The sequence below is a fragment of the Fusarium tjaetaba genome (assembly GCF_013396195.1).
Source record: "Fusarium tjaetaba strain NRRL 66243 chromosome Unknown NRRL66243_c0000199, whole genome shotgun sequence".
Lineage (NCBI taxonomy): Eukaryota > Fungi > Ascomycota > Sordariomycetes > Hypocreales > Nectriaceae > Fusarium > Fusarium tjaetaba.
This window is the reverse complement of record NW_023501395.1, coordinates 181-16,470: the sequence shown is the minus strand read 5'-3', so window position 1 is coordinate 16,470 and position 16,290 is coordinate 181. Positions and strand designations below refer to the sequence as shown.

The window sequence follows — 16,290 nt, the reverse complement described above, 5'->3', positions numbered from 1 at the left end:
TGAGTTGCTCAACAGCCTGGTGTGAAAGAAGCGGTGAATGTTCGGAGGCAATATTTCCTCCGCCATAAGTCTTTGTTGGATAGACCTGCGGTAGGCTCGTAGCATGTCTTCGGCTTTTACCAACTCAACGTGTAACAATGTTTCGTACGCATCCAAGCTCTGGCGCCCTCCAAGTATTCAAGACAAACGTATCTCGGATTCCGTCTTGCCTGAAAAGAAAGGATATGGGAAGATACCCGAAACAGACATGTGTGAGCTTGCGGTTCGGGGGTAATAAGCAGAAGCTAGCTTTGCTCCTAGCATCTCGTCCTGTGCAAGAGGGGGATGTTTGCAAAAAGCCTCGAGAGTTGTCAAGTCGTGCAGGTTGATTGAAAACTTTGGAATTCGTTGAGTTGGATGTGAATGGAGAAGATCTTTCCTGGACGGAGTAAATAGTACTCATACGCTCAAACTGTTAACAAGCCTCAGGTGTGAGGGATTATGGGTTTTCCAAATCCGTGCACAAGTCACTAAAAAGACTGCTAGTACTAGTAGTTCCTCCAAAGAGTAAGAATGACTTTTCTATTTTTCCATGTATTTGCGCCATTGGCTCTCCAGCCACGGGTTGTTGCTGACTCTGAAATCTGCCGAGCTCATGATGGAGCCACTGGATATATCCTCGAGAGAAACGATCGGACTTGGCAAAAGATAGATTGTCCCTCAAAGACTGGTACAAGAAGCCAAAGTCGACTCCACCAGGTCAATCGCCCTCACGGCCAGGTCACGGTCATCCTTAAACGTCAGCGTCTTCACTGCTGCATCGTAACTAAGAAACTCCACGCCAAACTTGTCCTCATGCGGCCCAGCGGGCCTCTCTTCATCAACAGCAGCCACAAACCACCAAATGAGCTTCATCTCCCCGTGCCCAACCCGTCGTCGGGCTTGTACAAGAATGGGCTCACACGCGCCCTTGAAGAAGCGTGCCTCATCGGGCACATCCTCGCTTCCTGCATCAGGGGGACACACCCGTGAAAGCATATTGAGGGGCATCAAGCGACACGGAATACCAGTTTCTTCCGTGGTCTCGCGAATCGCTGTGGCTTGCCTCGACTCGTGTAGGTTGCGACGACCCTTGGGTAGAAGATACTCATTACGCTGCAGATGGCGTATAATGCAGATCTCACGCGTTGAGAGGCGGAATAATACAGTTCCTGCGCTCTCCACGAGGTGATCTGCAGTAAAACTCTCTGTCTCGAATCGTGAGGTGGCCATGTTTCTCCTTTTTCTCAAGAGGCACGGATGAATGTAAAGCCGAAGTTTTCCGGTGTGAACGAAAGTATTAGGTTCAAGATCGGGGAAGAGAGAGATGGGAACATGGATAAGAGAACAGGTTCTTGGGAACTGGACTTTGTTGCTTTTTAAAACCTAGGCTTGCTCTGTGCACTGAGTTTCTGCCTTGGGGAGGCAAATGCAGGAAGCGGGGTTTGTCATACCGTTGAGGCTGCGCACAACCCATCGGTGTTTAGGCTCCGTGACTGGTCCTCCTTCGACCTATCTATCATTCGGCGCTATTATGTAGCCAGTATGGGTGGTTTTACATATTTGATTCTCAGAAAGCCATTCGTATAGAGGAACGAGTCTCATGTCTGTAAGTGAACTTAGTAGCTTTCTGGATATAAAGAAAATCCCGTAGCGATGAGTTACACTGATGGGTTCGCTTTCAAGGCTGAAGTATGCAAGGAGTATGTGAGCTACTCATTAGAGCAGCAGAAGTCCATAAAAAGTTTTAGTTCAAGACGAGTGAGCTTCATTGACTACCTTTTCAAGACTGAGCTCCCGTATCCTGCCTCTCACTTCAGCCAAGGGCAGCTCCTGCCTAGAACTGCCTCTAGGGCCTAGGCTCAAGCATGTACTTCACAACACCCTCAGCAAGAAACACCTGCTCCCCCTTAACAGCCATCATCCTCTCCTTCATCCGATCCCCATCCTTCTTCAACCAAATTAACTTGCACAGCGCCCTCCACAACGGAGTATTAACCTCTTGCGTAGACCCATACACATCCAGCACTACGTCCTCGAACTCCTTGGTAGCCTCCCAGTCGGTCCATGTCCTGTTGACCCACCGGTTCTTGGCAGCCGTGTAGAAGCGGTCCTGGCAGAGGAGCTGGAGAGCGGGGATGTTGTATGTCTGAGCCATGATGAAGAGATGCATGGCGAGGATTATCTTGTGCGGTGTGCTTGAGGGTGAGTTGGCTGTGGGTGCCGTGGCGGGTGTAGTTGACAATAACCTATTTGATCGTCTCACAGGGCGCTCTGGCACACTGTCCTTTACAGTGTCTTTTTCGATAGGGCAACGTGGATAAGCGGTAAGTCGGTCTTGAATCTCCTTTGCTCGCTCAGCATCAACCAGTGCCGAAGGCTGTTGAGCAGTATATGTCCCAGTGTAGAGAAACTCGAGTAAATGCTGAAAGACTTCAGGGTCTTCATCTAGAGTCACGCTCCTAATGGTGCGCTTCTGCGAAAAGTCAGTGAGAGTTGCGATGGCACGAGAAACCACATACCTTAGGCGGGGTTGTGAAAGCCTCCTCAAACCATTCGCACTGCGTGCACACAATAGTACGATGAACCTTGAACTCTCGGCCACGACAGACGATCGATATATCGGAGTAGGCGCCATCAAAGAGAAGCTTGTAATGAGAAGCGCGTATCGAGGAAGCGCAGAGATCATCCACGGCGTATAGCTCTTCAGTATCCATTTCTTTAGAATTATCACTGATATGAGTCTGAGGCGTGAAGCCAACCTCGGGATCAATGTTGGACGTAGGAATATCGTTCTGAGCCATGTTGAGAAGATGAATGAGTTAGTGATGAGATGTTTGTTTGTTGTGAGATGAAGAGGAGAAAGAGGTTTGCAGCAAACCACAAAATCGCGTGAAGGGTATGAGAAGAATGATTATTCAGAGAAGCGACTACCCGCAGCAAAGCACGGAAGGCGTAGGAAGTAGATGCGGCCAAACGATAGGAAGGATGCCACTGCCCGTCACTGTTCAGTTTGTCACTACGACTATTGCCGTAAATATTCATAAAACCTTGTGGCTTCGTTTGCAAGTCTCACTGACTTATTGACTTTGGAGCTGCTTGCTAGCCATAAGGTTAAACTTTTCGGTTTGAACACATAACGATGACACAATATAAGCTTCTATCCAAAAAGCATTCAGGATAACGAGTCTTTGACATGTCTAGGGTCGTTATGAATCTCATTATGCGCCATATAAATTGTGCGTTGCGTAAGACTACGCCAAACGGCACATGTGGTTGTTTGCAGCAGCCGCTTGGTGCTGGCAGCCACTCAGATCAATGTACAGACACAAGTAGCAAACGCAGAGACTTGACCAAGATCACTGAAAACCAGCAGCACCTCAGGTAACACAAGCACTCATACAAGCCCACCATCTTACGTCGACGCAAAAAAGATTGCCTGCCGTGCATAAGTATTCACCCCCTCATCCGCCAAATCCTCATCATCAACCCGATCAAACCTCCACTTCTCAGGCAACATATTCATAAGCATCTCCGCCGCCTCAATGCTCCACTTCTCCCAAAACGCCTCTATATCCTCAGTCAAACAGCACGTAACGTAAAAGCCCATACCCGCCAGGACAATCGCGGCGAAGCACGGTGCTAGCACTGCCGGCTCGGGCCACCGCGTGACGATAAAATATATCGCCGTCCCAACCGCCCCAGCCCAGATGCCAAAATGCACAACGAAGATGAAAAGTAAAAGAACAGTCAAAATTACGAGGACGAAGAAGCACCGGATCAGGAAGAAGAAGATATACCCCGCGATAGCACGGTTACCGACGGAATTGAGACGGTGCGATGCAGACCGCGACTTGGGCGTGAAGCGGTTAAGCATCGTTACACGGACGCGCATGGCGGAGAGTCTGACGGACGGGGAGCGGACAAAACTGCGGATGAGGTAGGTTATGAGAAAGACTAAGCCGAGGGAGAGACCCCATGTCCACATCTTGGGTGGTGATTCGGTGAGTTCTGCGACCTGCATGGAGAAGATGGATGTGATGAATGAGAGGGGTATGAAGAAGAATGCGAGTTCGGTGAGTTTGTTGATGCCAGACGTTTGATCGATGACGAGAGATGATTGGGCGATGCCTGTTGAAGCGACCAGGAGATTGAGCGTTTGCTCTGAGCGTGATTGCAGGGATTGGAGATCAGCTGTGAGCTCGGCCATCTCCTCCTCCAGCTCTTCAGGTAGATTGAGAATACCCTTGGACTTTTCGATATGGCCGATCCACTCACTCAGTTCCTGCAAAGTCGACCGTATCCACGCTACATTCTGTCTTGTCATTGTACCAGCAGCTTCAAGCAAGTGAATATGCAGGTCTGCCCCAAGATCAGCATCAACATGATCCTGCATCAGACGGAGTTCGGCTAGGAGCTGCCACATATCGTCGAATGGGAGTCGCGTGAGGATAGATGGTATGACGGAGTGGTCCTGATTGAGCGTGCTGGTGAGTATCTTGCTTATGTATCGGTACACAAGATCAAAAGTGGATAGTGAGTACTTGCGCGCAAAGTCGCGATCGCGGAGTAACTGTTGGCGATGTTTATAGGCCTTTCGGAGTGACTCTCGATAGTCTTCGTCGAATTCGGAGTCGCTGGAGTATTCTGAAGCGGTGTCGTTGCTTTTCTCAATAACAGCAATTGACGGATTCCTTCTAGCCTGTGCTCGCCTTCTCCTGGCTTCCTTCTTGTCCTTCTTCAATTGCTTCTTTGTAAAGGGTGGCGCAGGCGGATCCAGGTACGTCTCATCGGGGTCAGCGACACGCCAAAGCTCCTCATCCGTGTACGACTCAAACTCCATGGCTCGAGGCATAAATGTTAGGGACGGTGTTGTCTCCTTGGTCTTGTCGTGTTGCATAGTTCGTGGTGGGTCAAAGACCAGAATGACTGCGCGTGTCAGTCAACGTTGCCAGTCTGCCTGGACATACTCACTTGTCTTTCGACCCTTCTTGTCAACACTCGACCAATAGCCCAGGCCTTCTGGAGCCATGACTCTGAGATCTCTATTGCTCCAGTACGTTGGGTTCTGCGGTAGTACAGGATGGAACGTGCTGTAGGGACGGTACACATTCGAGGTTTTGGCCCTTGTCGATGTGCCTTCAATCTCGTGGCCACTAGATGTTTTCGGAACATCAATAGCACCCAGGCTTTTCTTCTTTGCCTTCTCCTCTTTCTCTCTCTTCTCCTTCATCTTCTTTTCTGCACGTTTCTTTCTCTTGTCAGTCAGAAGTAGCCCATACTTGTCAAGAACAACATCTCGTTCAATCGTCCAACGTCCATCAGAGATGCGCTTCGCAATCTCGTCCTCGTAAAAGCCCTTGCGCCCCAGGTAATGAAGGAGACCAAGTCGACCCCAACGAAGATGTGCCCATTTACGAGCCTTGGTTCTCCTTGACAAATTCCATTCCGTTCGCTGACCGATTCCCGGGAGAGGACGATGACGAAAACGCGTTTCTTGTTCAGCCCAGTTCATCCATGTTGCATTCTTCAGTTTGAGACCACTGTCGCTTGCGCAGTACCCTGAGGCGATGAGATGTTCGTACCAGAATTCGGGATCTACTGAGTACAATTGACCCAGCACACCCATGACGAAGCGACTCAAGTCGCTGACCATGATGACTCGCACCTGGGAGCTCTCCGGTCTTGAGTCGAGAGCCACTGCGAGATCCTTCTTTGTCGTGACGAGGTCGCTCTTCTCCACGGTCTCATTGGCGAAGTAGTCAACAATTGAAATGGCGACAGACTCCAGCCCTTCGAAGCGCTCTCTGCGAGTAACATTGAGCCAGCGTGGATCCCACCGAGCCCGATTATCGAGATCGTTCATGTACAACTCGGACATTGTCTCTATCCAAAGCTTCAAATTAGAGAACTCCTCCTCGTCTGCCCCCAGCTCCAGAACACCTTGTCGAATGGCCTTTGCAGAGGTATCCATGTCGCGCCGACTCCCAAAAGACAGTGGATGCGGCACATTGGGTCGTTTCTCAGACCCTTGGCTTGGGTCGGATGAGTCGCGTGACGCATTGAGATCATACTCAAGCGAGTTACGCGGGACAGAGTAGTTTGGCTTCCATCGCTGCGAGGTTGGCCAGTCTAGCTCGTAACTGCTGAGCCGCTCCTCATCGGTGACGCCGCGAGGCTTTCGATTGAACATGGCAGCGCGACAGGACTTTGTCAATTGCGCATCGCGATGAAGAAGGGGGAAAATTCAGCCTTGTGGCCATCGCAGGAAATTAAGCAAGGGTCACTTGCAGATGGAATCCCGATTGATCTTAGCCTGGTGGGGAGATCCCTGTAGATCATGGCATCGTAGCGATTGCATTGCCTGACTCGGTGCATGAGATCAGGTAGGTTTCGCTCTTGAGAGACTGAGGCTGTGATGGATTGGCGAATATTCGTGTCATGACTTGAACTTGGTAAGCGATAATCGAAGTTGGTTGATGGAAGGATAAATGCCCAGAGTTTCGGGCAACAGTGGAGATCCCGCTCATGTGCCACTTCGTCGTGGCTTAACATGGAAGACAGTGGAGGTTCGTATAAGCATTCGCCAATCACTTTAACAAATGGAATAATGTCGATATGGAAAAATAAATTAAGGGAATTGGACCTGGCAGTGCTCCAGCTATTCTCTAACCTTTTCTCCGTGTCTAGCGGTGGGTCAGCTAAAGTAGCATGTAGGACAAAAGAACAACGGCATCATAACAATTTGATCACCAATGAGTGATACTGCATCTCTTTGCTTTTTATTACTGGTCCCTCAATTTGTCTACACTATTCGATTTACCTCCTTTAAAGTGTTAATACTCGCATTTTATGCCAAGAGACCTCCCCATTCACGTACCTTTTAAGCTTAAAATTCGGATGTCTCTTCTCTAGCACCCACTAAAAGGTTACCATATCTCAATCGCGACAGGGATCGCCTCATCACCCTTCTACCAAGACCACTATAAATCGAAACCAGCACAAATGCTTGATAAGACTCGGCCAGCACTTCTGAAACAGATGGATAAAACAGGATATTACGTACGTAACGCAGCACAGCCGCATTATGCCCCCTGTGTATAATCAAGCAAAGGGACCGAGTAGGATACTTTATTGGGCTAGCCGGCTAAATACATGGCCTGTCTACGCAAGGATGTGTAAAGTCGAACCAACAGCAAGACCAGTCTCATGAATGAAAGCAACGAAACATTTATACCCCTCATCGGATTCATTTCCTAGCCACCGTCCATACTGCTCAATTGAAAGGGTCGGCCATGAGCGCTTACACATCCGAAGATCTAGCATCAGCCATGTCTTCGAATGTTACACGAATGCCACCTACGGCAACCTCTGCACAAGATCGCGCCGCACTCACTACACCATACATTCCACCAAGTAACTGTATACCCAATTGGGAGCAGACGAGCCTGCTCTGGACTCAGGATGGCACCTTTACGTATCCTGTCCTAATATCGGCACCTCCAACTTCATGCTACCCCTCTGGCTGGGGGAGCGGCGAGGCTGACTCTCTATTCACCTTTAGCCCAGCTGTTTGTCCTTCTGGCTGGGATTATTGGGAAATGTCTCGTTCCGATAACTCTCCAGAAGTCTCGACAGCATACTGCTGCGAAAGGTTCCATCCCCGAGCATCCTACACCTCCGAGAGCAAAGAGACTAACAGAGCCATTTAGTGGATTCACCTTCGATCCTTTTGATCGAGGTGGTTACATCGCCAAAGACTTCTTTAGTAGCGGGTGTGGACGATGGGTCCAGACGACAGCAAGCATGACCCAAGGCGATGACACAACGACCACAACAGTGTCGGGTTTATCCGATTACCAAGATGCTAGCGCGTTGGACGGCACTTTCATGGTTCACCAAGCCTGGGCAATATCCTGGGTCTCGTCTGAGAGGTCTGATATGACACCGATGCCACTTACCTTGACTGATGGTCAGAGGGTATCGCATTGGAAACCAGGCGAGACACTTCCAGACGACAGCCGCCCAACTGAAAGGTATGATCAGAGCCAAGGGTATATCAGCACCTCAGCAGTGTGGTTTCTAATGATTGGACTCCCTATCATCGTGTTTCTAATGATTGTCGGTTGCTGCTGGGTGTGTATCAGCCGCCGCATAAGGGAAAGGAGAGCCAGGCGTGTGATGAGAGACTCATCCTTATCTCGAACTGGTGAAGGACGCTCGTCTCTCACACTAGTCTCGTGAGCACCTTGAAATAGAGTGGGACAGCAACTTACCTTGAACAAGGAATAGGGAGCGGAAGAATGCTAGGGCTGATTGAGAAGTCATGTAGTCGCATGAAGCTTACAGGAGAAATAAATACATTGCGTACAAATGAACCTATGGACTAAGTACTAAAGGAAATAATGATTCTAGGCGATATTATCATGGCAGATTTTTAGTTTTTGACCTCACCGGTAGCCAAGGGCTTGCCCACTTGTGTCGTGCCCTCCGCTACTGGCCACATTCTGCGACCATCATACTTGTCATTCGCAATCCACTCCTTCTTCTCTCCCATGTGCGTCACATTCATTACCGGCGGTATCAGTGACTCAGACCCCTTCGGTAGAGCCTTGAGCCGCATGGTCGACGTATCATATGCGTACAAGCTCAAGAGAAGACAGCCACCATTCTTTGGAGGATCAAGAACATACGCACCTCCGTAGCTGCTTTTCCGGTCATCCTCATCGTTTGGGCACGACCAAGCAGCAGTCCAGCCCATCGAACAAAGATCATGGTTCCAATCATCTCCGGAGAAGGAGAACGGCTCTTTGTCTCCGCAGCCGCTCTGATCCGGCGCCCATTTGGCCGACACGATAACTGTGTAGCCGTCTTCTTCTAGAGCCACATTTTGACCGAATGTGTTGTCTGGGTCGAGCGTGTAGCTGGAGTCGCAGAATGATCCTATAACCTGCCGCGCTTCGTCTTCGGTGAACTCCACATAGTCTGGGTTACCCTCGAAGCAGTACGCTTCAGCTTCAGTGATGGCCGTTTCGGTTGGGAATGATGTCGTTTCCGATGGCTCGGTGGATGTTGACTTTGACTCCCCGACCGTCGTCGTAGCACTCGGATACCACGTGGTGACAAAGGAAACGCCTTTGATAGTGACGGAAATAGTATTGCCGACATGAGAAGGCACGACAATAGCTGAAGTCCCCAGCATCCTGGTCTTGGTGGCTGACTTGACATCAGGAATTGGGTATGCAGTTCTGTCAACGGTGGCATATCCATCGTTAACGGGGTACGGCGTCGAACTGACAATCACACTTGCTGAGAAGGTTGTTTTGTAAGTCGAGCCCCAGTTTCCGATGCTGTTGTAGTCATCGCCGAGGTCATCATTATACTCGAGAGTGGTGAGGGGACAAGAGGCAGCGGTGGTTGTTGCTGTCGCTGTGAGGAAACAACCGGTGATGACTTCGGTAGAAGTTGTGGTGCATGAGGAAGATTCGCAGGATACCCAGTAGTCGGTTACTTGGGAGGTTGTGCAGTCGCAGCCGAGATATGTGTTGCAAACAGTGGCACAGGGTTTTGTCGTGCAGACTTGATGACACTCGGTGTTTGTCTCTGTAGCGCAATCATCATCGTCATCGTCATCATCATCATCATCGTCGTCGTCGTCGTCGTTGTCATCATCCTTGTTCTTCTCACATCCAGGTCCAACACAGTTTCCTCCTGGCCCAGGACATCCTCCACCGATGCACCCAATCGAGCCACCACCACTTCCTCCGCCTCCTCCGCCTGGGGTACAACCGAACAAACATGGTTTACCGCAGCCAGACTTGCAGATAGGCCCGGGAGGTCCAGCTGTGATGATGACACCAGGAGCGATGCCTGGTGGAGGTCCAATATCCACATCATCAGTGGGAAGAGGCCCAGGCTTATACGTGTAGGTGATGCCGTGGGTTGGTTCGGTTAATGTGACTGGGGGTGGAATAACACTGCCGCGTACAGGCACAGATTTGGAAGTGGACTCTGTCAGTATCACGTTGGACACGCCAATCTCCGAGGTTGTAAGAGGCGGCAGTGTGATCCTGACGGTGATAGTTGTTGTGCCGTACTTGGTAACGCCGCTGGTGGTCTCCGGCCATGTCTCTTTGAACGTCTCAGTGATGACGGGGAAGCTGATCGTCGTCTTGGAGGAGAGTGGCCACGGTGGAAGGATGAGGGTACAAGGTGGTTGACAACCTGCTGTAGGGTTCTTGGAGTCCCAGATCTTGGGATCAATGTAGACAACGTCTTTGTCACCATCGTTGCCTCCGTTGTTGCCCCCATCTCCGTCTCCATCACCGTCACCGTCACCATCGCCGCCGTCACCTCCCCCGTTGCCTCCATCGTTGCCGCCATTATCATTACCTCCGTCACCGCTGCCATCACCTCCACCTCCACCAGTACCGGGCTCAACAGGAGTAGGTTGACCAGGATTATTCGGCAGCTTCGGCGCCCAATCGTGATTATTGAGATACGCATTAACCGCGCCCCTATCAAAAACAACAAGGTAATCAGCCTTCCTATCCCCGTTGATGTCCGCGTAATGGACAGGACCCTGGGGACTAACACCCGCTGCAATAGTCCCCATGTCATTCCACTTGCGTCCCTCACCAATCGGAATCTTGCCATTGTTGCGATACCCTCGAGCAGCTCCGCCATCGTACTGAACGATGTAGTCTGCCTTGCCGTCTCCCGTGAGATCCGCAAACCGGACCTTGCTTCCAGGCTCGCCAACACCAGTGGCCACAACGATGCCCTCTTTCCAGATGCGGCCACCGTTCCTGGGTGGTATGTTCTTGTTGTTCTGCCAGTACTTGACTGCTCCGCCTTCGTAGAGGATGAGGAAGTCTGCGTACCCGTCGCCATCAAGGTCTGCAAACTGGACCTTGCTCCCTGGCTCACCTACACCTGGAGAAATAGTAATACCATCTTGCCAGATGCGTCTATCCCCAGGGTCAGGCAGGTTGCCGTTGTTGAGATATGCCTTGACAGCTCCTCCACCGTATATGATCAAGTAATCAGCGCGCTTATCACCGTTGACATCGATGAACTCAATGCGCGAGTCGGAGAGATCCTCGTCGAAGCCCGGCGCGATCTCGCCGATTGCTTCCCACTTGTTGTCGCCCTTGTTGATCCAAGCCCTAGCTCGCCCTCTGGAGTCGACAGAGATTAGGTCATCTCCTCCCTCGCCTGTCAAGTCAGCGAAGCGGATGCTCTGACCCTTAGGTCCAGTGATACCAAGGTTCTTCCACATGCGGATGCTTCCATCGTCGGCAACAGCAAGGAAGTCAGCCAAGCCATCGCCGTCCATGTCAGCAAAGCGAATCATTTCGCCTGTGACACCCTCTATGCCAGGGGCGATGGTGCCCAAGTCGTCCCAGTTACGACCGCCTTCTTTCAGGGTGTTGCGGAACGCTTTCACAGCGCCACCCTGATATATGACAAGATAATCTACGCCGTGTTAGTATATCAGCACACGTATCAGAATACTCAAAACTCACCAGCCTTTCTATCGCCATCGATATCTCGGATACTGGTAGAGTCTTGTGGTATACCAGCTGGTCCTGGGGCGATAGTGGTTTCAGTCTCCCAGTTCTTCTTGCTGCTATCCTTGCCATTGTTGTGTGTGTTACGAGCCCACTTGACAGCGCCGCCCCCATACACGATAACATAGTCGGCATATCCATCGCCATCAATGTCCTCAAAACGAACATTGTCTCGAGACGCAAGACCGGTTGCCCATCTGGAATCGAGGGACTCGAACTTTTTTCCGTTGTCCACGTTCTTCCAGACCTTTGCAGCGCCATCTTCGTATAGAGCGATAAGGTCTGCCTTGCCATCGTTATCCACATCGGCGAGACGGATCATGTCGCCCTTGATGGACTTCCAGTCTGGGTTGACATACCCGATACTCTTCCAGTCATTGGGCTTGCCTCCGTTGATCCAGGCTCGCATCTTACCATCCTTGTCGGCAAGGACGTAATCAGCGATACCATCGCCGTTCAGATCAGCCAGAATGACCTTTTCGCGTGAGGAATTCTCAGCAGAACCTCTGATGGTTCCGACAGACTCCCATGTCCGGAAGCCTTCAAAGACAGTTCCTTGTTTCTTCCAGATCTTACCAACGATTTCTTCTTGAGCGCCTCCTGCTCCTCCTCCGACACCGAGACCAACACCAGGAAGACCAGCAGCGTCTATCTTTGTTGGGGCTTTCAGCCAACCTCTTTTGTCAGCCTCGAGGATTGCCTTCAACCAAGCGTCGGCCATCTTCTCATAGCCACTATCGTTTGGGTGCTTCTCGTCCGAAAGATCACCTGCATTGATGTCTATTGGGACTTCGAGGATATGCTTTCCAGCCTTTTGTCTCTCCTCGATGATAGAAATGACGTGTGGGTTGAAACGATCAGTGTTCTTCTGCATTCTGGGGTTGTTTGCCCATATGACAGGAGCGACAAGAACAGTGGTATCTGGAGCATTCTGAAAAAGCCCATCAATTATGGACGCCAGCATATTAGGAGAGCCCTCAAGGTCAACCTCTAGGTCCATATTGTTCGTGCCGGCATGTACAAGAACAACATTGGGGCGTGCTGCGATGGACAGCTTCCAGTAGGTATTGATCTGCGCGAGGACCTTTCCACTGTGGCCTTCGTGGTCATTGTCTGCCATGCCAGTGGGAGGGTGCTTCAAGCTACCGACCATGTCTACTGAAACACCGCGACCTATGAGTTTCTCACGGAGGCGGTTTCTGTAGCCCTTCTGGTCTTTTGAGCCGTTGCCTTTGGTGATTGAGTCTCCGAGGGGCAGTATTCGAAGACTAGGAAGTGCTGCAGCGAGCGGTGATATGAGTGCTACGAGCACCATCATCATAGTGATGGCGCTCTGAAGCGTGAATGGTGGCATAGGGGGTGGTGTTATTGACAAGTTGATATAGTAGTTAGAGATAGGTTATTGTGGTTTTTGGTATGAATAGAACGACAGTACCAATTGTGATGAACATAAGTGACTTTGTTCCTTTCTTCTTATAAGTCGAACTTCAGAACGGGAAGAAACATATCCATCTAGGAGTCTTTCCATCAAAGGCACCACAGCCCCCAACCGTTATTGGCTTCGCCTCGCAGACATCTTTCCGCTTCAGTCGTGCTGTTGACGAACAGTTGTTGGTTCCAGGGTATTTCGCAGCCCACTAATTAAAAGGCGCAGGAGAAATGAGACGGAAATTTCTTCTTTTGATTCTATAATTGTCGATCGTGAGTCATTTTCAGCTCTTGATTGGATCCATTGCTTGTCGTGAGCAAGTGTGCCTTGGTGGTCAAGTCGGCTGCGTCTTGTGTTGGCTGAGTATAGCATCCACCACAAGACTTAGAGTTTGAAGGTTAGGTCTGTTGGTTCTGAAATACCTCAGAATATCCATGCAAGAGGGTCACACGGCGACATTATTTGGATCATTCCAGGATTGGGTGCTGTTGCCCCAGTCAGAAATGCCCACAACACATTCGAGCGCATTAGGCGCTTTGATGATTATCGAGGATCAGCTTCGTTCAACCAACATAGAGTAACACTCAACTCCAATAATTTCGAAATTAGGACCGTGGCACGACAGAATTCCCTCTAATCACTGTGGACTCAGCAAGATTCGAATGCTCTGGTATGCTTTTGCTGAGAATGGCCTTCAATACTCAAGCTTTCCCTAGCTACTCGCTACTCCAGTCACGGTCAGACAGTGGCTTCATTCACCCTGAAGAAGGAGAGCGCTTGTGGCAACGAATGATACCATTGATACTGAACCCTTCCGCGCGGTAGACTGCGGTAAATAACGCGAGCATTAGGGGCCAAGACATGGGCCAGGGTAGAGAACAAAAATTAAGAAGTGGCTGCAGTTGGATCATGCAGGAACCAATTCCCATTGTAAGAGTCATGCCGTGCTTCTCTGATTGGAGGCCAAGCAAAGAGTCTGCCTTGTTACGACATGATGATATGATGCTGTTGGCTCTATTCCCAAGGCGACATACCTCCGATGCTGTTGGTTTTAAGCTTACAGGATAAAGAATGCTCGAATGTAACCTCACGGACCCGAAGTAGACTGCCGACGTTGTATATGAAACATCCAGGCCCGTGATGCGGCCCGGCTCCGTTGGTCCAGCCACCAATCACAGCACCACTTGAAGTGCCGCTGAAGATCTCAAGATCACAACCAACAACACGCCCACTCTATCTTTGACCCTTCCTTGTAGTGGCAGAAAAAGCCTCATGACTTGGTTTTGGCAAGGTATAACCAACAATGCAAGGCGCTGTAGGGTCAATGAAACAACGCAACCAACCGCCCCCATCTGTTACGGTAATTATGCCAACTCGGCCCTGGCACCAAGAATCCGTCTGAACTCAAGGCAGTCTTGCAAGGTGGTTTGGTTGCTCAAGTTGATATCTAGTGTTGATCTTCGTAATAGACTATAACTATGTATTCATTGCCAGTCCAGACAAACATCGGAATTATCCCATGTTATCTTGATTACAATTTCACTGAAAGCTCATGAAACTATCCACGATGCATACCAAACGCAGTGCCTCATGGAGGCTACCCTTGAGTTCAATCTCCCTCCTTATTTTCTCCCTATTTCTCCTCCGTTTCTCGTTTATCCCATCCTTCCGATTATCCTCTTCAGATCCTGGTGCAGTTGCCCTTGATGATGACTTTCACTACTCCCCCTCTCTTGCTCACGTCTCCAAACGGGAAGACAACCCACCCGCGGATCCGTATGAGAAAGCTCTCAGAAAGGGTGAAGCACTCTACTGTGATATGAAGGCGACTCAAGCAGCACTTGAGACCAAGAACGGAAAGTCTGCAGAGTCGCCTTCATATCTTCAGAAACATGGCTTAGAGGCCTATGAAGGCTGGGGCAAACTTGCGAACCAAAAACCAACATTTGGAGATCGTCTGAATGAGGCGCTGAAGGGCATCGGAGCCCCTACCAGCTTGTACCACTACAACTGGGTGAATCTTGGAGGGGGTGATTGGTACTCTGATCCCGCCGGATTTCTCGATGGTTCTCTAGACCTAGACGAAGCTGAAGTGAAAGCAATCGCGGTAGGTCAAGTGTGCAACTTGATGCAGAATAACGCCTTCAATCTCAAGAGGCAATGTTCACTGACGCGTAACAGTCCACCGGGGCAAACTTTGCGAGTTCCTTTTCTCTGAACCCTGGCGTCATCATTGCCGATCACAACGTCGGGGTAGAATATGCCGCGGGACAATCATCTCCAATAGACAAGGAGACAACAGCTCTCACCCATATACAACAGGTAAGAATCGGGTCCTTATGCTTTGTGGTTGTTAACCTCTGATACCAGTGGAGCGATGCTGTTTGGATGCAGTGGGTAAGAAATGCAAAAGCCAATATAGCCAGATGTTATTCTAACTTGGGTGATAGGACAGAGTCTGCTCTGAATCGGGCGGGGATGTCCAAGATCTTAAATACATCATCCGCGCCCAGATTGTGAACCGCGCCACACTCAGGATCGTATTCCAGGCCATTCTCAACAAATACGACCGAGACCACAAGAAGAAGTCTCTGGGCCCATGGAAGAAAAGAATAGTCATCACCCATCAAAAGGATCCCAAGGAGCTTTACGCCATCCTGGGTAGCCCCAATGGATCAGGAGCAGCCTACATGTTGATCAATCACAAGAATCGACTTGGAGGGGCAAGAGTTATTAACAAAGTCGAGGTATTTGTTCCTGAGGGGAATTTTGAGGTTACGGGTACTGAGGTCGGCCTTGAACAAGAGGAATGGCATGTCATGCTTTTGTTTCACATCGTTGACGCTTCTCGAGCTTGATGGACACATCTCTATGGGGAACTGTAAGCCAAGAGGGATAATATTTAGGATGTTCTGTCGTCTGCTGAAGTATCCTGCTCATGGTTTAGAACAGAATCTTAGGACAGGTCAGTCCACTCAGTATATAGCGTATCGTGTTCCGGATTCAAGAACAGAATGCACAACAATTCAAATCACGGCAAAGCTGTTTTTGTGTTCTGGGCCCGAGCCGACTTTCTAAGACTCATAAAGGCTAGTAAAACTGAACATTTTTTGGGTTATCACCGAGTGTTGAACCGTTTTATCTATGCATACAGCTTAATATTGAATATCCAACCCTTCTTGCTCTACTCACGATGCCTGTCGCTCTTCAACCTCACGTTTCTGCCTTGCCCGAAGATTGGACTTGACACTTGCAACCTCATCAGGAGGA

General features: G+C 50.0%; 6 protein-coding genes across 6 annotated transcripts; 2 read left to right on the top strand and 4 right to left on the bottom strand.

Annotated features, from left to right (window-relative positions):
* Nucleotides 1-699: 699 nt before the first annotated feature.
* FTJAE_8973 (NUDIX domain protein) lies at nt 700-1,251 on the bottom strand (the record flags this gene model as incomplete). The annotated part of the gene is made up of 1 exon (XM_037355845.1): nt 700-1,251. One exon carries the CDS (start codon nt 1,249-1,251, stop codon nt 700-702), a length of 552 nt encoding a protein of 183 aa, XP_037203931.1.
* Nucleotides 1,252-1,867: 616 nt separating this feature from the next.
* On the bottom strand, nt 1,868-2,822 carry FTJAE_8972 (uncharacterized protein; the record flags this gene model as incomplete). The annotated part of the gene is made up of 2 exons (XM_037355844.1): nt 1,868-2,494; nt 2,541-2,822. The coding sequence occupies 2 exons, from the start codon at nt 2,820-2,822 to the stop codon at nt 1,868-1,870; spliced, it is 909 nt and encodes a 302-aa protein (XP_037203930.1).
* A 611-nt stretch (nt 2,823-3,433) lies between these two features.
* FTJAE_8971 (uncharacterized protein) lies at nt 3,434-6,211 on the bottom strand (the record flags this gene model as incomplete). Its single annotated transcript, XM_037355843.1, has 2 exons — nt 3,434-4,947; nt 4,993-6,211. The coding sequence occupies 2 exons, from the start codon at nt 6,209-6,211 to the stop codon at nt 3,434-3,436; spliced, it is 2,733 nt and encodes a 910-aa protein (XP_037203929.1).
* A 1,102-nt stretch (nt 6,212-7,313) lies between these two features.
* FTJAE_8970 (uncharacterized protein) lies at nt 7,314-7,730 on the top strand (the record flags this gene model as incomplete). Its single annotated transcript, XM_037355842.1, has 1 exon — nt 7,314-7,730. One exon carries the CDS (start codon nt 7,314-7,316, stop codon nt 7,728-7,730), a length of 417 nt encoding a protein of 138 aa, XP_037203928.1.
* Nucleotides 7,731-8,455: 725 nt separating this feature from the next.
* FTJAE_8969 (chitinase) lies at nt 8,456-12,945 on the bottom strand (the record flags this gene model as incomplete). The annotated part of the gene is made up of 2 exons (XM_037355840.1): nt 8,456-11,496; nt 11,547-12,945. 2 exons carry the CDS (start codon nt 12,943-12,945, stop codon nt 8,456-8,458), a joined length of 4,440 nt encoding a protein of 1,479 aa, XP_037203927.1.
* Nucleotides 12,946-14,587: 1,642 nt separating this feature from the next.
* Nucleotides 14,588-15,878, top strand: FTJAE_8968 (uncharacterized protein; the record flags this gene model as incomplete). Its single annotated transcript, XM_037355839.1, has 4 exons — nt 14,588-15,127; nt 15,202-15,342; nt 15,391-15,417; nt 15,471-15,878. The coding sequence occupies 4 exons, from the start codon at nt 14,588-14,590 to the stop codon at nt 15,876-15,878; spliced, it is 1,116 nt and encodes a 371-aa protein (XP_037203926.1).
* Between the last annotated feature and the right edge of the window lie 412 nt (nt 15,879-16,290).